Source organism: Diuraphis noxia, unplaced genomic scaffold (assembly GCF_037042655.1).
Source record: "Diuraphis noxia isolate RWA-SAM2 unplaced genomic scaffold, SU_Dnox_SAM2 contig0003, whole genome shotgun sequence".
Classification (NCBI taxonomy): domain Eukaryota; kingdom Metazoa; phylum Arthropoda; class Insecta; order Hemiptera; family Aphididae; genus Diuraphis; species Diuraphis noxia.
The window spans coordinates 64,729,722-64,752,287 of NW_028301713.1; the positions used below are offsets into that span (position 1 = coordinate 64,729,722).

The 22,566-nt window shown below is 28.1% G+C and overlaps 1 protein-coding gene across 5 annotated transcripts in view; it reads right to left on the bottom strand.

Annotated features, from left to right (window-relative positions):
* The window catches only part of Ac78C (adenylyl cyclase 78C), a 161,502-nt gene that overhangs the window by 138,438 nt on the left and 498 nt on the right, over positions 1-22,566 (bottom strand). For 4 of the 5 annotated variants that reach the window (XM_089224755.1, XM_089224760.1, XM_089224759.1 and 1 more), the window contains exon 2: positions 807-866. In XM_089224755.1, coding sequence (XP_089080881.1) covers positions 807-859 — 53 coding nt within the window. In that variant the 5' untranslated portion in view covers positions 860-866. Of the gene's footprint in view, positions 1-806; positions 867-9,932; positions 10,028-22,566 lie in introns of all 5 variants that reach the window. The other variant, XM_089224756.1, reaches the window with a different exon arrangement.

Below are 22,566 nucleotides of genomic sequence, written 5' to 3' on the forward strand. Positions count from 1 at the left end.
AAAATAAATAATTAAATGAATATTAATTAATAATTTATTCGATTCATTATGTATACAATTAATTTACTAAATTAATTTTTTATTTATTTATACTATAATACAAGGATTTTTAAATTTTTTCTATCATATTATCATATATTATTGTCATAATCACAACACTCATCACCTAGATTTTAGTATAATATCTTCATAGTATATCAAATATATTATATTACTATATATCATTAACCTTTTAAGAAAATTGACTATTATAGAAAAAACAGTGCCCCAAAGTAAATTATAGTAATGCACTTTAGTACTAAACTATTACAGAGTTTTTTTATGTAAGAATTTGAGCTAACTGTCTTATGAAGAGGTTTTGTATCAACACAAATTTATATTAGCAGGACCAATGCTAATTTTTGCTACAGTTTATTGTAATTTAATTTCAAACAATACACATTATTCATAATTAGATATGAAATAACTGAATTCACTAAAACTAAAATATTTTATATTTTGTTTATTCAATAGTCTGTATGTAACTGATCTAAGTAAGTATATTTTAGGGAACTATAAAACGCATATCATTTGTCGGTTTGTTTAAAAATTAAGTTGGTGATTAGAATTTCGTCATAAAATACTGTACCTACAAGTGAGAAACAGCAGGTTGGTAAAAATTAAGAATGAAAACGATTATTTTTAGTTAAATATAAAGTTATATAAAGTTATTTTATAAACGTGTTTGCAAGGTTAAAATACCTAACATATACTAATAAATTTAACATATTTTCAGAATTTTTTAAATAAAATTATTAAAAACTTACTTATTTTTGGTTTGTCCCGTAAGAGTATGGAGTGAATTTGATTCTGATTGCATTTTCCACCTAGAAAACAAAATATTAAATAGGTATTTATTTATTTATTATTATAATTAACGCCAAACGGCTTTTTAAAATACAGCATAATAAAAAAGAAAAAAATACAATGGAAAAATTCGGAAGACTTGCCGAAGAGGTTAACAAATTGTCGACGATCACCAAGGTAGGAACCAAACCACCATAAGAGTGGTTCTCCAACATCAAGCTCGTCAAGGATAAAAAGATGTGTATTGTGGTCTAGACAGTAAAACGCCTTGGAAAAGTCTGTATATATCACATCAACCCGATTACCCAGCCGAGTAAAGGTCAATGACAAAGTCAATAAGACTGGTCGCGCTGTCGAGTGTTCTGGGAAGAATTCGTGTTGGTCAATAGAAATGATGGTCAAGAGAGGACGCTCGATTCGTTTGAGTACTATATACTCAAACAACTTACCTAGGAGAGGTAAGCCCGAGATTGGTTGGTAGTTGGCAACATCAACCGGACTCCCAGACTTCAAGATAGGAGTAACTTGACTAATTTTCCACAGGGAAGGGAAACCCCCCTCTAATAGTGATTGATTAAAAGTTAAAGTTACTAGTATAAACTTGGAGAGGCACGACAGTGTTAAAGAAGAATGGCAGAAATTCCATCAGGTCCAGAACTACGAACATTAGATAGGGAGTTTAATGCTTCGCTAACTTCGTCTATGAATATGGATAAATTTGAAGGAAGAAAGGAAAATTGTTGGTTAGTAAATTAATAGGATAAAGCATTAGAAGTAAACCACGGGTCACCATATACAGATGAGAAGTGAGAGACAAACAAGGAGGCATCAGGCAACTCCCCAAGAAAAACCTCATCAGGTATAGTAGAGTTTACTACGAACAAACTCCCAAAATTATTTAGGATCTACAAGTAAACGCTATTGCATATTAAGCAAATAATTCTTATAGACGCTTCGATTCGAACTTATATTGGGCGCGCAGTCTAGAGAATATTAAGTTTCGATTATGACCACCTAGCGTTTTATAGAGTTTGTATTTTTTTAAATTTTTTTTTAAAGAAGATTTTTTAGATTACTCGATACCCATTTGGAAAGGTTGAATTTCGAAAGTTACACATTTGGACATGTTCACGAATACAGTCAAGCAGAGTTTTCTGTAAGAAATCAGCAGTTTGATCAACCGATCCTGAGCCTAAGGAGTTATACCAATCAATGTTCTTTAATCTTTGAATAATCTTATCATAATTCCAATTTTTATAATCGTAATACATATATTGAGTGTCAAGCATAGATGGGACAGAAGGAAAGGGGCAGAATATGGACAAGGATACTATGTAAGGTAGTGTGCTATATCTGGATTATTATTATTATTTTAATATGTAAAACCTGTTTTAAATAATTCTTAGCTATAAAAGTTGAACGTTTTATAAATTTTTAACAACTAAATAATTTGTAAATTATCAATCTAACAAATTTAATCTTTAAATGATTATAAAAAAAACGTGCTTAATATGTATTTTAAACATCTTTCAACTATTATTATATTAAGGAACCTTGGGAAAGCCTGTATTCAACTTTCAAGCATTCTGACCCAACGAATAAAATATTATTGACATTTATAGGATAAAAAACTAAACAATTTTAATTTTAAAATATTTATGAATAATCAAGTATGGGAAATGTCAGTAACAATATCCAGTGAAAATTGTATGAATCTACGGTAATTTGTTTTAGAGTTACACCAACATCCAAAATCGATTTGTTCCCGTTTTTCCGAAATTTTTATTTTTAACGAAAAAATATTATACTAATTATACTGTATACGCATTGCATTTGCAATGATTATGATGATGAGAAAAAATACACACACACTCATCATTGTTGATATCATGAAACCTATATCGTTCCTCTCAGTAAAGATCAAGAACGACAAAATGTTGAAAGTCACGTCTAGAATCTACAAGTACCTATAGAGTATAGATCGAAGAGTATAGAATGGTTTTTGTCGCCACCGCGTAAAATGATAGTCAAGCGTATAACAAACGATAAACATTAAATAATAATAATAATAACACATAGATATAGCCGAAGGCATACACAAAAACATAAATACGTAGTACTATATTATTATGCGGTTAAGTGTTTCGGTGCTCCGTTATCTCAGAACATTATACGTTATACCTCTATTTTATTCTACCTCCAAAGCTCGTTGCATTACAAATCGAATTTCAGAAAATTGTATAGCCGACAAACTAGGTGTTCGTCACGTACCAGAAACATCTCGAGGAGAAAAAATAATGTTTTAACAATTTACCAATACCCATTCACCCATATGGCTATATTACCTATAGGTAGTAGGTATATGTTCTTCTTCCTATCCACCACCGCCACCGCGGAACTACCTGTTAGGCTCATCGTCACTGCCACCGTAAGACTGGACAATTTCTTTCCACATATTATATCTACAAACAAAAATATGAAAAACTAATCCGTCGATCCACCCTCACCTTTTGTCTCTGGTATCACTAACTTGATATATAACTTTATATATCTGAACTTTACCCAACTATAGGTATGTATAAAATATTTCACCTGATGTAAACTGCATAAATTATAAATGACAAAAAATTTAAAAAACACAGATTACGCATATTTTGATAATATGCTACATACCTATACTTATGATTCCGAAGTAATCGCGATCGTGTTTTAAATTAAAATAGGTACTTATACTACGAGATTAATTTTTCGATTTAAAATTGAAAACTAATAGTAAAAGGAAAATGAAAATGTTGCGACGATCTTACATTATTATAATATACTATAGAATATTTGTATGTACCTAATATTAATAATAACTACCCAGTAAAAATGAAAATAATATAAGCACTATGATTTTTACACTTCAAAAATTAAACTGATAGTTTATAAAATACAATAGTAAATTACTGTTAATTATTCAATATTATACGTGCATTGCATATTGAAAAGTAATCCGTACCAGAATTCTTATTATACGAATAAAATATTATTAGTTATTACAATTATTACGTAACCCAAAGTATATAATATGTAGGTATATATATCTGTGCTGTTTTATAATATGGTTATCACTTATCATTGATATCAAGTGATATTATATATAATATAATATTATATAAGTACCTATAAGATGCATTTTTTAAGTATTTAACAATAATTTATAATAAAGTTTCAGATTATATTATAACCATAAAAAATTGTGCTGTTAATTTTCGCCCCCCCCCCCCCAAAAAAAAAAAAATGTTTCACAGGTACGCCACTGCCCCTATTGGATAATATAGTACTTTATTAATCGTATCTTTCCATATTATGTGATGCTTGCCTCGAAACAAGGAATCGCAATCAATTACGTGACGAAATTTACGGCATACTGGGACAACTTCTTCCATCTCCAATCATATTCGCTTTCCTCCAGGAGACTGGATTGTACAAACTAATTTAAGTTTCAGAATAGTACTATATTAATTATTAATGTTTAAGCTCGTATTATTTAACCATTTGTTGTTATATAACCTCCCGATTGCCTCGATGCCGAGGGTTATCTTTAATAAAAAAAAAAAATGATCGATAAAGGGAAGTAAAGGGAAAATTAGGATTGAAAATCTGCATGGTATCGCATTATTTTTACCCGCCGGATATTTTCAGTCAACTGTCAGAGCAACAGTTAGTTTAATAGTATAAAAATTCAATTATTTCTTGTAGAATAGACACTAGGTAGTATATATTATACGGTACGATCAATAATTCAATGAATAATAGAAATATATATTTAAGATTCGTAAACAGTTCCGCGGTGGAAGCCATCCGATACACACGTGTCTCTGTGCGCTCCTCTCGTAATTAATATAATCGCACTCATTAGCGTTCACTGTTCAGTGACAATGAGTAAATCTTAGTTGTACTTTAGTGTTTCTTTTTTCGCAACCTACTAGCAGTGTTTTTATTATGATAAACTTACCAACGTCGCTTGTATAAGTTCTCCAAAATCGTCGTTTAAAATCCTTACATAAGTTCGCCGTACTCACATTACTGCGTTATTACGCAATAGTGCATACGAGTTCTCCTTATCTGCGACCGCCACCAGGCGGTCTAGATAAAACAAACACACGCCGCCGCCGCCGCAATTTAATTAATTATGAATAATATTAATAATAGAGCTAATCAGCAAATCGGTCAACGCAAAACAACAACGTCCAGTCAGCCAATTAAGTCAAACCCTCACGCTTCTAATACCAAATATGACGACGCAACTTCAAATAAAAATCCAAATGACAATGTTACTCATGCTACTCAAGGTAAAAGAAATCTCTCTTCATCTTCTCAAACCTCATCGACAAGCGATCAGGTCAATATTATATCGCAAAATATTAAAAAAAAAAAAAACCAAACTGTTTAAATCAACAAATCGGTTTGAAATCCTAAATCAACTTGACGAGCCTGACCAAAACTCGTCTTCTCAACAGCTGCCTGACGAACCAAACAATGATATCTCAGACGAAGTTTTCAAACCCCCACCTCCTATTTTTGTAAGGGGCGTGTTAAACTACTTAGACCTATGTACATCGCTAATTGAATTAATTGGTGTAGATAATTTCTTCTGCAAAACGTCTGCTGACCGTTTAAAAATTCAAACATCGAATCCTGAATCATACAGGGCACTTATTCACTTTTTAAAAGATCAAGAAGCGGAATTTCACACTTACCAGCTCAAACAAGATAAACCACTCCGTGTCGTCATACGTAACCTTCATCCAACCACTAATGTAGACACAATTAAAGAAGAACTAGAAGTTCGTTTGTTTGAAATAAGACGTGTTACAAATGTTCTCCACAAAGTAACAAAAATTCCACTTCCGCTCTTTTTCGTAGATCTAGAGCCATCAATCAAGTCAGCTGAAATCTTTCATCTGTCCTCACTGTTGCACACGAAAATCAAAGTCGAAGAGCCCTACAAGTCTAAAACAATCAGCCAATGTACAAACTGTCAGGAATACGGTCACACAAAAACCTACTGCGGTTACCCTTCACGCTGCGTCCGCTGTGGCTCAAATCACAAGTCCCCCGACTGTCCAAATCCACGCTCCGATCCACCAAAGTGTGCTCTCTGTAGAGGCGATCATCCTGCAAGTTACAAAGGCTGTTCCATATACAAGGATCTCCAGCGTGCCAAAAAACCATACACCAAAAGTAACTTTGTACCAACTAACACTAGATTTAATACCACAAATGTTAGAGATAGTCATCCAATAAATGACACCCACCCAATTCAGCCCGATTCTCATTCCCCCACCTATGCCCAGGCTACTTCTGGTAGGTCAGCTAATAATCCAACTCCTTCAACCGCTCCTGATTTAAATTCTACCATCACAAACTTCCTTGAGGATTTCAAATCACTGATAAATCCTCTAATATCCCTACTCACCAAAGTAATCGAAAAACTTCTTGCTAAATAAAATGTCAGACAAAGCTACAAATAAATCACTTTTAATACTACAATTTAATGCAAATGGAATAAAAAATCACGTCAACGAACTCCAAACAGTTCTTTACAATTCACGCATTGACTTAGCACTTATTACTGAAACCCATCTCACCAAATACTCCAACATTTATATACCAGGGTATAAGCTTTTAAAAACCGACCATCCTGATAACACGGCTCATGGTGGTGTCGCTATTCTCATAAAAAATGCTATTCAATTTCAACCTCTTCCACATTTTTGTTTTAATTATTTACAATCCTGTTCCCTAATCATAAAGTTAAATAATATTCCTATTACTATTGCGGCCGTCTACTCTCCTCCAAAACATAAGATAACGTTTCAAAATTTTACTAATTACTTTAACTCTGTGCATAACAATTGCATTATTGGTGGTGACTTCAATGCAAAACACCATTCCTGGGGTTGCCGTGCAAACAATCCGCGTGGTCAGGTTCTTCATAATTTTGTAACTAGAGAAAATCTTAAAGTCCTTGCTCCACCAGGCCCAACATATTGGCCGACCTCAGCACGTAAAAACCCAGATATTCTAGATATTTTCATCACAAAAATCCCAAACAACATTCACTGTACTACGGAGAATATACTTGACTTAAATTCTGACCATTCCTCAGTACTGCTAACTCTTAATGTCTCTCCTCCTCTTCGACAGGAATCCCCGAAATTATTTAACCATACTACTAATAAAATCAAATTTCATGACCTTGTAGACCAACAAATCAAATTAAACATTAAATTAAAATCCTATGACGACCTGGATCTAGCTGTTTACAATTTCACAAACCTCATTCAAAGTGCAGCTTGGTCATCTACAGTCACCTCCCTCAAACTTTCTAAGACTCCTGCTATACCAGTCCACATTCGTGAAATCATTGTTGAAAAACGTAGGTCAAGGGCTCTTTACCAGCGAACCCGCTTGCCTTCACACAAGCAAAAATACAATAAATTAGCCAACCATCTAAAAAAATTGTTAGCTAAACTCAAAACTAAATCTTTTGAAAGCTTTCTAACTAATCTCTCTGCAAATGATGGTAGTCTTTGGAAAGCAACAAAAAATGCATGTAAAACTAAAGCCCCTAACGTCCCAATAAAAAAAAACGATGGCAGCTTTGCTATATCTGATACAGATAAAGCTGAACTGTTCAAACTCCACCTATCTGAAACTTTCCAACCTCACCCTGATATTGCCTCTCCAAATAACATCAACTCTGTGGAAGAGTTTCTAAACTCCCCACTACCAGTTGCTCTCCCTGTCAAACATTTCACTCCGAATGAAGTTAAATATGCTATTGATAAATACCCTCTCAAAAAATCTCCCGGGTTTGATCAAATTACTGCTGAAGTTGCCAGATGCCTGCCAAAAAAAGCGATCATCCACCTCTCACATCTATTTAACTCTGTTCTTAGGCTCTCATATTTTCCTTCCCTCTGGAAATTCTCGATTATTATTCTGGTTCCAAAGCCCAATAAACCTCCTGACACCATTTCCTCTTATCGCCCCATTAGTCTATTACCTTTTTTCGCTAAAATCCTTGAAAGACTTTTACTTAAACGTATTCTACCATGCCTAACTGTGAATTCCATTCTTCCCAACTCTCAGTTTGGATTTAGATCTACCCACTCAACAATCCACCAAGTTCATAGAGTTGTAGATGCAATTTCTTATGCTTTAGAAAAAAAATTATATTGTACTTGCGTTTTTCTTGATATCTCTCAAGCATTTGATAGGGTCTGGCACCATGGGCTCCTTTTCAAATTGAAAAAATTTTTACATCCTGTATACTTCCTGATCATTAAATCATATCTTTCTGACAGATATTTCAGTACTCGTTTCGGTGAAACCCTCTCCAGTATAGCCAAAATATCGGCAGGCGTTCCACAAGGTGGAATTCTTTCGCCTGTGCTCTACAACATCTACGCCTCTGATCAACCAACCTCCCCGAATACGCTAGTCGCCGACTATGCTGACGATAAAGCTATAATCTCAATAAATAATGACCCGGTTATTGCCTCCCACCATCTTCAAAATCACCTCTCCCTCATGGAAGAATGGTACACCAACTGGCGGTTGAAAATAAATCAGTCCAAATCCATACATTGTACTTTTACCCTTAGACCTCCTACCTGCCCAGCTGTCTCCATTCATGGCATCCCTATTCCAAACTCACAAACAGTTAAATATCTTGGACTAACTTTAGATCGTAGATTAACCTGGGCCCACCATATTAAGTCTAAACGAACAAACTTAAACGCTCGTTTACGCCTTCTTAAAACATTTATTAACAATAACAAATTCACTAATATCAACTCAAAACTGCTCATATATAAATCTTTAATCAAACCAGTCTGGACTTATGGAATAGAGTTATGGGGTAATGCAAAAAAATCAAATATAAACAAAATACAAACTTTTCAAAACATAGCACTCAGGAAACTTCTAAACGCTCCTCCTTACGTCTCAAACCACACTATTCACACTGATCTAAAAATGAAACTGGTACATGAAGAAGCTATAGATCATTACCAACGCTTCCACAATCGTCTTTCCTCAAATAGCAACCCGCTAATACGTAATCTTGCAGTCCATACTATTCCTGGTAACCCACCCAGACGTTTAAAACGTAAATGGTGTCGCGACCTACTTGCTCACCCCCCTGCCCTCAACTAATCATTTACAGAGTATCAGTTGTTTAACTAATTATTCTAAAAAATAAAAAAATTTAAAAAAAAAAAATTTAAAAAATTTAAAAAAAAAAAATCAATCAATTTGAGTGTCATTAGTGGATGACTTCTCACGTCAAGCGTATCATGTTGTAAATTCTCTAACCATATAAACTTATTGTGCCCCTAAGGTATAGATTGTTTATCTCAAATAAAGAAAAAAAAAAAAAAAAAAAAAAAAAGATTCGTAAAATAATTTATTTATGAAATTGGAAATGAATAATAACATGTCATTTACGAAATTTTAATTGATTTAGATATCATTTATTATACAAACACTTGCATACCAGTGTCGACAATCTTCAATGACAACTTGTTTTATTATTATAACGATGAATTAATTATATATTATATTAATAATTGCGTATTTTATATATTCTGAACACAAAACTGAACACAAAAATGACCGAACATTTACATTATTCGTTGTGATTAAAATTGTATTAAATATATTCAATAACAAACACTATTTTTGGAATTTGAATCATGTCTCGTCAGTGTTTTCTTTATGTCTATATAGTTTTCTTTAACAGCGTTGACACCATTAAAACAATGGTCTTAAAAATATTTTAGTAAAATTAAAAATATGAGTATCTTTGTACTTCCAAAACTGTGTAATATATATTACAAAAACATATAAGTGCCCACCCGCAGTCAGTGTTGAACAAAGATATCCAATAAATTATCTAAATAAAATAACAGATAATTAATTTTAAATTTATCTAGATGAAACAAATAGATCACTTAAAAATTTCATCTAGATAAAAGATAATCACATTTATCTAGATAAAAAACAGATACTTAATATTTTATATTGTATACCTCAGAATAGTAATAATATTTTGGTTGAACGTTTTTCTTTTTCTTCCCAAGTTAGGAGTTATGAGTCAAAAGTGTATACTCTAATGAAGAAAAAACTGAAAAAATAGTAAAAAGTATTAATCTGTAAAACTGTCCCTAATCTACTTTAAAATAAATTAAGATTAAATGTGTATATGCTTTATTGTTCAAAAATGTGTTAAATAATACTGTATAATATACTTAAATAATTAAGAATACATAATACGTTTACATGTATTAAAATAAAATCATTAAATACCGAAAACTATATTTAATTATTTTTGAAGTATTAGTAAAATACAATGTTTTATTATATGTATGCGAGTAATTAATATAAAATTTATAATTTTCAATTTAAATCCAAATTATACAATTATGCATTAAATTTGTTAGATTTTAAACACATAAAACTTCTAACGTCTTGTCACTCAAGATTTTTAGCTGAAAATGTTTTTCCAATAATATCGATGCTAATCGTCGTTTGTCATCCGTCGATAGCCAACGACACATTTTATAACAAATTCATAGTTGTTATTGTAATTATTTCATAAATATTATTATTATTATTATTATTATTAATTCAAAGCGCGACAAATGTTTAGGGTTTAAAACAATTTTGTGTTAAATATTTTAAAGACATTAACTGAATAATTATCTAGATGATTATTATCAGATAACCTATTTCTATATCTAGATTAGATATAAAAATAATTATATTTACCTAGATGACCCACAACACTGCCCCCAGTGTTAAGTAAATAACTTTTAAAAAGTAATAAAGTTACTTTACGCATTACTTAAATAAAATTGTAATTAAATTACTTTACTTTTCAAATTAAAAAGTAACTTCGTTACTTTCTCGTTACAAACAAAAATTATTATATTTTTGATTTCTAATCAATTTGTTGTCATTCTACAAGTAACCTAATTATACACTATTGTAAAACAGTATGATTTGAATAAGATGAATAAAAAATGATGCATAACAATATTGAATTCAAAGTACGAGGAACACGATACGACTGTTGACAGCAAATTCGAAATAAGTAATAATTAACAGCTCTCAATAGTATATTTACGTATATGGTTTATAGAAATTAATATTAAGATTATTAAATACAAACAAAAAAGTCCATATTCATAGGAAACGTTCTGTCAAAAACCTATTGTTATATTTAGTGAAATCAAATTTAATAATACATTTAACTAACTTTATTCGTAATTTACAGTGCAAGAATACATGACATGTTAAATCATTGAAAACTGAATTTTGGTAAGTTAAAATTAAATATATAATATATGATATTTAATAATTATTTATACTATTAATATTTAATACCCGCATTGGATATATTTTATAACATTATTATCATTTTCAATTCCCAATAGCTTCTATAACCTTTATAAAAACGTCAACACTGAAATACTGAGTAATTTTCATTGAATTTTCGTTACTTAGAAATAATTCTAAATGAAACTACGTAACGTATTACAAACAAAGTAACACCATTACAGTAATGTGTTACCTACTTTCGTTGCGTTACTACCCAACACTACGTAAGCAGACACTTTTTGTACCACTTGAGTTGCAAACCGCGCTATTTTGTACGGTGAAAATAAATTAATAAAAAATCGAAGGTGGACACTTTTTATGGTATAAATAAACTGGGAAATATATTTTACAAGATAAAATAAAATAAAATAGTTAAAAACTTAAGACCGCGAAACGTGATCATGTTTGGTGACAGAGTAGATCAGTAAAACATAATCTATACACTCTAAAATACACCACCAAACCAACCTAAATACAAAAATATGTTCAAAAGTGGCTTGAACGAGTGAAGTTACTACAAATATTTATAAACCGATGAGTTGTAACTAATAAATCATATTATTTTCATATTTATCATTTTTTTTTAAAATATTTTGTTTATGCCATAGGATAAATTATTTACAAAATAGACTGATTATAACCACGATTGGAATGATAAAATATTAAAGCTGAAAAACCTTGCACTACCTAACCAATATGAAAAACCGAGCTATAAATTTTAGAAAATCAAAAAATCAAATTTTTTCGGTCTGTAACTCATCGATCTTATTATAATAATTAATAACTATTATTATTATTTTTATTTATGTCTGTTAACTACCTGTGTTAAAAATTATGTGATATGCATAATTTTTTTCTATACTTATAATAGTATAAACTGTCCACGGTCTTGATTTTTTCTAGCTTACCGTACAAAGAGTCCTTAAACAATCAAACTACATATAACCTACCATCCAAGATGTCCAAATTATATAATAATACCTGCATCATAAATTATAATATAATAGCCAATAGGTAATTGCAAAAAATTAAAACATAGAATACGATACCTATGGCTCATCTTACAATTTATTATTTATCATTTAAACATACTATTATTATACTTGTGGACTTCCTTAAAATGGATAACTTTAAATTTATCAAGCAGCAACCTTTAATCTTACAGAAGAATCTCATACAAAAGACAAAAGCATTCAATCGGGCTGTAAAACTAATTTTTGAAGTTAAAATAGTCAACTTCATACAAAGTAAAAACTCCAACTATAAGGTTATGATAGGTCATGTACATTTTTATTAATATTGTACAAATAAATGTTTCCAGCGAGGTTTCCAGTGACAAGCAGATGGCCATTGAAAACAGATGTAATTTAATAACAAAACTAGGATATTTTAATATTTCCTTAAAGGAACAAACGATAAAAAGAAAATATTTATTTTATAACTTATAAATTATTCTTACAATTACTTCAAATGCACTGCAATTAATCGGCGAATTCCATATCAATAATATTATTATTAAAATAAAGGACATACTTCCAAACCACCCTTAGGTGTTTGTTCTTTGATTATGACAATATACTACCGAAAACGAAGTACTGTTTATAGTAATATTACAAATTTTAATGTAATTAGGTTGAGATAATGCTATTACAAGTACGCTTTTAAAAATGACCATACATGCGAACTTTTTAAATTTATTAATCACTACTTAGCTATGTCAACAGTTATTTTGGTAATTCAACAGGTTTTTTGATTATTACCTCACATAAATTCTGCGTTTCTCATGTCAAATCCTTTTAGAATAGTTCAAAGATGGTCATTAAAGTTTGTTATTTATTTTCAAAATTATTTGTATTTACTCCAGGGAATTACTGCAATGTGTTGAGAAATAATGGTTTAGAGAGCAGGTTGAAAATAAATGTAAGACCATTTGACAACGTAGACAATGTATATCTCACAAGACAAAATGTCACCGCATTAATATTATCATAAGAAGAACTTTCTTTGAAAGTTTTTTTTTAATATGCTCTTTTATAAAAATAAGTTTTTTTAAATTGAATAATCTTACGCTAGCATTACATGCCAATAAAACTAGTAGGTATGTATTTTATTTTTTATTGATATTTTTAACGAAAAATAATATAAGCCAATATAGCTACTAACTACGCACCGCAATGATTTTTTTTCAGAAATTAGGTATCTTATGAAATATAAATTATTAATTTTTTATTATGTCAATAAATTCAATGAACTTGTATGTCAGAAACACTTGAAAAAAAAAAAAAAAAAAAAAATGAAATATGATAACATGATGCATACAATTTTCTCATAAAATATAAAATATACATAAAATATGGCCAAAAAATCCAACCTAATCAAAATTCAAACATCTCAAAACAAAATCTTACTCCCAATCACCAAGCCCCTCCTTCTATTTTTAATTTTACGTTATATTCAGACTTAAAAATTAAAACCATTTCAAAAGAAACTAAAACATATTATAAACGATTTTTAACAGACTGCCTCCACTTCACAATTCCGATATATTATGATCTAGCAACTTGCTCATTCTCTATATATCCTTCACGACGTCTGGAAAGAAATAAGTGTAGATTTTAATGATAGCAAATAATATACAATAGCGACAGAAAGCGAATACATTTTTTTTTTTTAAATTTATATATACAGACATGTATATTTTTTCTTCACATTTTTACTTTTTATTCTTGTGGCATATATTCTTATTGTATATTAACTATATGGCACAGATTGTACATTTCTAATAATAATAAAAATATATACACACATAAATTAGACCGAATATAATATGTTTATCCATTAATGGATTTAAGTTTTTTTTTACAAATTATGCAATTAGTAAAACGCTAAAATTTTTTTTTTAATAAATTATCATGAAATGGGATATTTAATGAACACGTCATAGGGCAATTAAAGGCATTATTTGGACATCCAATTAGTATTGTTATTTTATTTATACATTGTTATAGTAAAACTGTTCATCGAGTAAGCCTTATGTTCCAATTATAATTATTAATAATTAGTTATAATTTAATAGTTAGTTTTTTAATGAACTCAAATTGCTATTTGATGTCTACAGATAAATTGAGGAATTTAAAAAAATATGTTAAATACATTGAACTCAATATTATATGATACCTTTATTTGCCACACTGGACTGTTGTAGTGTATAGCCAACTCTTTTCAACTATATAGACAATGGACAATTGGCATATTATATAGACATTTATGACATCGTGTGTTTCTTGGTGTTTACGCAGTGTGAGCAGCAGCAGTGAACCATACTGCACAACCTAGTTGTTATTCATTTGTTTTAGCTGTTAAGTATTAATTGAATATTATTATTTTTCAATTAAGTTAGTGATATAACGTAGGATACATAGGATACTGTATTTTATCAGCTCACACCTTTAAATCTAGCTAAAAAAATGTATTTTTAAAAATATAAGCCAAATAAAAATTTAAATAAATTTAAACTTTGAGCTGAGAAAGAAATGGTTGGTAAGGTATTTAAAATTTCAGTTACTATTCACCACACAACTGCTGATTAAAACTCACTACTTAAACCAACCATTATATTAAATATTTGTTAAGCTATAAAATATAAAGTGATGATTATACAATATATGATGATTCACCAAGTATAGTAACTGCCATTTTTTATTTTAATCAATTTATTCAAATTTTGATTTTTGACATTTTCAATATACTCAAATAAATTCTGAAATTGTTCGTAATACTTAAACATTATCTTGTGATAATTTTGAGAGACCTAACTCAAAATTTGAATCATTAGTTTTTTCTTAGCCATTATAAAATCTTTGTATTTAAGATAATAGTTCTTAAAAATGGTTTTACAAAAATATAAAATAGGCGTAATATTTCAGAAACTAGTATTTATTATTTTTGGGATATTTTACTAGTTATTAATGTAGATAGATTAATATTAAATATTAATGACTATAACAATTTATAATTATCATTGCTTCCATACCTTATAAGCTCACGACGATGAACATTTTATCCTTAGAAAATAAAGTTAAATTACTCAAAAACTATTCTTATGAATTTTGATGCTAATATGTAAAAATTTTCGGAAAAATTATTTACTAAATAGTTGATAGTTAAAAGGGGAGTTTTCGTTTGAAAAGCATAAGTTTGCACTTTCACAGATACTCTCCTAAATAGAACAAAAAATGTCAAGAATAAAAGTTCTTATTTAGTAAAGTAAACAAGCTATGAATTTTAAAAGAAAAAAAGCGATTAAAAAAAAAATGTTAAGCAATTTAAAACAAGGTTACGATATAATTAAAAAATAACAATAATACATATCCTGCATCCTTCAGTAGGTATCCATCATTTTCTTCTATAATTATTCTAAATATAAATACTCTACAGAATTCGTCAAAATGTGAAAATATGTACTTTAGTTATTTTATGGTTAAAAATGCATAAAAAATGAAAAAATAACACAATAAGATCCCTCAAAATATCAAAATAATTTTTTTTTAAGATTTTAGATATTTTGATGTAATAATAGCTAGGTGTTATTATTTTCAAGTTTTATTCATTTATTACTTATAACTTTTACTTAAAGTTTAATTTAAAGTTTTCCATACTCAATAATATTCTAAAATATTTATTCTTATTGTAATCTATTCATACCACAAGCTTATATACCCGTTCTAAAGCATTACTCTTAAGTTAGTATTAGGCAATTAAATTAAATTTAGTAGGTATTTAACTATGAAAAAATATTACAGTAAATAGTCATTATAATATAATATTATATGTTATACTTTCTTATTAGCGTTATTTTTACAAATAAAACATAAATTACTCATAACAATATAAATATCTACCATGAAATAAGTTTAGAAATATAGGCTGACCAATCGTCGCGGTCTAAAATTTTCCATCGTATACAATTAAATTAAATTTAAACAAATCCATAATCCATTATTATTCAATAACGAGGTACACTCGACACCTAATATACATCAAAGCTACTTTCCTGGATTATTTTTAACATAATACATTTATGTATAATTTAAAATAGTTCTTTACAAGCTTCGTTCAAGTCAGGTTAAACTCATACAAATAACAAAGACCTTATTAACAAACTAAACTTTGATTTACCGTTTTTAGTGTAATTAATTGCTTTTAGAGTTTCAAACTTAAAAGACAACACTACCGGACAAGTAATAACTACCTTACTCAAAACGCGATTTCCTAAAGCCAACGTAAACTCTAACGAGTTACGATATTTTATAATATATCTATCGTAATATCTAAAGTATCATAAAATCGAATAAACTGTAAATCTGTGACGGTATAGTGGCCCGCATCCAAATTAATGTATATACGCGCATTTATAAATACTAAATAGTTACTATTTTAATTATTTAAACAAAACAATATAGATTATAGAGTATAGTACACTTACTAATTACATAAAATTCTGTTTTAGAAAACATATACCTACATAAATATCTTAATTATTTATTATGATTTGAATAAAATAAATTATTACATCTGCTAGGCAAAAGAATAAATAATTATTAAGATATATAGATATAGAATAATGGAATATTATCTAAATTATTTAGAAAATCTGAAAAAAAGTAATAATACCCTATTGACGTTTATATAGCAGAATATTCATAGTTATAAGGATAAACATTATAATTTATTTATTTATTTTAATTTATCAATAACGTGTAGGTATTAGGTTATATAAATTATAATTTTTTTCTTACATTGGAATCAACATTTTTTTTTTTTGAAAAATATTTTACATATAATTATAGGTAGCATATTATATAATTTTTAAGATTTTTGTTTAGTAGTAGTAATAGATAATACTAATGCATTATATGAATATACTTAACCCTACAAATAAATAGATATTTTTTTACAAAAATTGTAATGATAAAAAAAATTATTACTAACTTGCTAATATAATCAATTTGAGTTTGTGAGTAAATTTTAAAATATTTTTAATTTGTTTTACATGTTAAAATATATATTGTAAGGTTTCACTAATTTGTTTTAGTTTTAATATTCTTATAATTCTGTATTTCTATAACTTTGTAACCTCGCCACAAACTTGATGTGCTTAAAGAAGATAAATATCTTAAATATATAATGTAATGTAATATTGTTCCAAGTTTAAAATATTGTATGTGAAATAAATAATAAAAATCATTTTAATTTTAATGAATAAAAAATTAAAATGTCTCAATATATTATAAAATGCTACAACAAGTATGCATGCGTTCATATTACAAATTATAAATTACAATTACTAATTACAAAATAAAAATAATAATTAAAAAATTAATAGCGACAACATTTTAAAGAAACTTATGCTTTAAAAAAATGGTATATATATATATATATACAATGAAATACTAATCCATTGAAAATATGGGAGTGTACACCGACCTGGTTAATAAAATTACCACTACATATTTTTTATGGAACTATTATTAATAATAACCATCTTAAAATATTTCCCGTAGTTTAAAAAAAAAAACATTTTAGATTCTGAGAGGAACGATATAGGTTTCATGATATCAACAATGATGAGTGTGTGTGTATTTTTTTTTATCGATCATCACTTTTTCGAACAATAAAATTATTTCAATCTTCAACTTTGAGGGTGCAGGCTTCATAATTCAACACCAGTTTACGAACTAATTGATTTTATTTTATGCTGTTTTGATAAAAAATTAAAAACAGTATATTTTCGATTAAAAAGTTGACAAAATATTTATATTAGCATTTTCTAGACGTAATAAACTTTATATGCTAGTTATATAAACACATAATATTTGAAAAATATTGAATAACAAAGTTAGAAGGTTTAGTAAAAAATTTCTCATTTTTTCATTGAGGAATAAAAAAAGCGGGTAAGTAGGTATCGCTCTGCTTTACATTAGGGGGTGGGGTGGACCTCTGACTAGGGTAGGTTAAATCTGAATGTAGTGATAGGTATCATTGTATACGAAAAACGATTCTGAACGGAGATGATTTGTCAGTCTAGGATATATTATATTTAAATATTGTCATATATTCTATTTTGAAACAAATATTTTATTTTCCAATTAGGACGCATTTTGCATTAGGCATGATTAATCAATTTTTTCATCATAATTCATAATACCTTATAATATAAGGTTAGGTTAGGTTTTATTGCTTTGTGTAAGAATGATAATAATTTTCCAAATTTTATAACGTTCCATTGTGTGATACATCAACAAGCATTGTGTGGAAAAATATTGAATACAAGTAGTATAATGGACATTGCTTTTAAAATAGCCAATTCTATACGTTCACGAAGCTTGCAAAGGCGACTTTTTAAATTACAATTAGAAGAAAACGATTCTCAGCATTGTGATTTATTACTGCATACGGATGTTAGATGGTTGAGCCGTGGTAAATTTCTAGAAAGGTTTCAATGTTTACTTCCTGAAATAATAGAGTTTTTAAAATCCAGAGGCTGACCATTTGGAGCAGTGTCTTCGATTAGCAGTTAGCAATTATTCGCCAGATTACGAACAATTGGTCAACGACATGTAATGTCACACTTCAACAATGGCCAGATCAACAAAATAATAAACTTATTTAATTAGATTTTAGAAATTATTATTTATTATTATATTATTTTTAGTAATTAGTAATTAGTTAATAATACTTATTATAAAAATTTTCTATAAAAGTCGATCCTCAAAGGGGAAGTATATTTTTAGTAGATCGTGACCAAAAAAAGTTTAGCCGCCCCTGCCTTATATTATCATAGATATAAATCATATACCTGGTTTGAGGATAAATCGTTATCGTTACGCGATTTCATAAAAATTTAAAACTCAAACGCTCAAAACATTTTTCCTATAATGACGCTTCAAATTTTCTCTATAGCTATTTGAAGGAAAACTTATGGAAAACTTAGTGTTGAATTTTTTTGCCTTAGATAAAAATACAAACAATTTTATGAATTTTGAACTATAAAATAATTTGCAAATATTCATGGTTTTGACGAATTTTTGTCAATATTTGAACTTCAAATGCTAATAAAAAAAAACTCTGCCTATGTAATCTTATAATTTTTTCAATCACTATAAGAATTTTAAATTAAATTTTCAAGTATTTTGATAGTTCCAAAAAAATTGTATCGACACTTCAAAAAGAAGTGTTTCCTCTTTGCTTTCTATAGGACTGATGTGATATGTATAATTTGGACACTTTACATCAATATATTTTGGATTTATATAGACTTCAAATAAAAAATATAGACTAAATCACATTTAAATTTGCTATTTATCAATCATTAGTTTGATTAACGAAAGTTTTTATGAAATTCTCATAAAAGTTATAAAAGTCATTAAGTCATACAATATAATATTAATTACATTTATAGAAATTAAGGCATTTTGTATTAAATGTATAAATATTTAATAATCGATTTCAACTTCGTAAATATTTTAAACATGTATTTTAAAATTATTATTGTCACTTGGAAACTTTACTAATGCTATCACAAATGTCGTTAGGTTAAAATAACATTATTTTTTTCTAACCACAATTACTAATTAGTTAGTACAAATTAGTAGGTACTAATAATGTGTGTGTGTGTGTCTAACCTAACCTACGAAAACTGGTCTATATTTTTCCAAATTTTGAACATGTGTGTTTACCTGTCAGGTACCTAGCTACATAATTAACACGCTTAATAGGTTTTATAGATTTGTATATGAACTTCATAGCTTCAACCAAAATAAAAAATATTAAATATTACGACAGAGCATACGTCATACATTTAAAAAAAAGATACAAATACTTACGTAAATATATTTTTCTTATTTCTAGAGAAGATTTGAAAACTTAATATTTTCACTACATAAAATATTCACATGTAAACTAATGTTTAATTTAAAATCTAAAAAATGTCATCATTAACTGTTAGTAAAACTGATTATTAAAATATTATTAAATAACAATTTATTTTAGTAATTCCCTCGTCAGACGAAATAAAGTACCTATAGCGTAATAACGACAAACGCCTTAACTGGAGCTCACATCTTAAACAAAAACGTAAATCAGTGAACTCTAGACTGCATCATCTGAGACCTCTATTAAAATCGAAACTTTTTCTAACCAACAAACTTACAATATACAAATCAATAATTCGTCCGGATTGGCTTTACGGCATCCAACTATGGGGGCCAGCAAAACCTTCTAACATTAAAACCTTGCAAGCATTCCAATCCATATGTCTACGCCTATTAACCGCTGCCCCTTGGTATGTTACCAACAAAAACCTCCACAAAGACTTGAACATACCAACCCTCAACGACTTAGCAAAATCCAACTACTTAAAATTTCACTCAAAGCTTCGAGCTCATCCAAATCACGTAGTTAAAAGTATATCCTCTACCTCAATTATTCCTAGAAGGCTAAAAAGGCAATGGCATAGAGATCTGCTCAATGCCTAAAAAAAAAAAAATAACTAAGGAGAAAATACTAAAAAATTAAAACCCTAATTTCTTGTCAGGTGGTACTGCTGGCGCTGGGAGTCTTCCTTTTCTGTAATTAATGTTATTTTGTTATTTTGTCATCACACTTACTTATTATACCATTGTATAGATTTGTAAATTCACTATTTTTAATAAAAAAAAAAAAAAAAAATGTATTTTTCATCTACATAATAATATTTAAATGAGCGTTTTTTTAGTATTGTAAAATATATTCGAAAAATTTGTTTTTTAACTATTAAAATCAAATCATTAGTACCTATTAAATTCTTAATTTATCCATTAGCATATTTTCTTCAAGATAAAAAATAAGATTTGATCGTTTGATTTTCATTTATATAGGTACATAAGTATGTATTTATGTGTTTATTATAATACACTACATATTACATTATATATCTACCCGATTATAATATATAATTAGAAATAATATGGTATACAATAGACTGATCCTAAATACCTTTTCAAAGAATTGTACATTATAGGTGTTAAAATGTTTATAACATTTGTATTTGTAGTGTTTGGTTGGTAATTTAATTAAATGTAGCACACATAAAAATAATAATCCATAACATATCTGTTTCTAACATAATGAAATAGCTATTTAAAACCCAACTAAATAGGTATTTTTAATGAATGTTAACTATCGTGGTTTTAGAATTTGAGATAACAGAATTTCTTGTAATTTACAAACTTTTTCTGGATATATAGGCATTAGTTAATAAAATAAACATAATTTTACCATTTTTTTTTTTTGTTTTTTACTAAAATCATACATATATCAACGTAATCAATAAGGTAAATTTATATAAATACATTGTGTAAATAGGTTAACTCAACTTAACTCAACTTAGTAGATATCTAGACATAATGTCGTTACAAAATATAGGTACCTAATTATAATTAGGTATCTTAAAAATATAACAGTTTTTTGAATACGTAGGTATATAGTTTGGGTTTATCTCAACTCTAATAAATATAGGTAATATTAACATTATAAAATTGTATTAGGTGTTAGTTATTATATTTTACGTTTTCATTAATAATATTATACAAATCGTGCTGTTAACTCATTGATGCATTATAGGTACTTGTAGTAATAATCTATTAATTACCGAAAATTATGGGATGGTTATTATCTAAATTTCAAATTAAAATGTTACCTATTTTAAAATTAAAATTTCTGTTAAGACCTACCTATATAACTATATATCATATTATTTATAAAATATGTTTTAATTTCGTCATATATTTGGTACTTAGTATTTATTTTTGTTTTTAGTTCAGGTATATATATTTAGAAAACAATATTCTAACATACGTTTTACAAAATTGAATACTATAAAAACTATATAAAATGTTAAACATTTATATTTATACAAAAAAATATGTACATACTATTCACCAACTGGCAATAAATGTCGATATTTTTAGATGATATAACAAGATAATAATTACATAATAGGTACCTATTATATATATTATAAGTTATAATTAAGGTTAAGGTATATCAAAAAGTAAAAAAAAATTGTTTATACTTGTATAAATACGAGATACTAGCCTATACTAATGAAATGCAATTAATAAATATGGTTGAATGGAAAATATTACCGAACCAAGTAACTAGGTACTTAAATACTAAATGTGGATTTTAAATTGAATCATATATTATAAATTCGTAATTATTACCCAGAACCTATACACTATA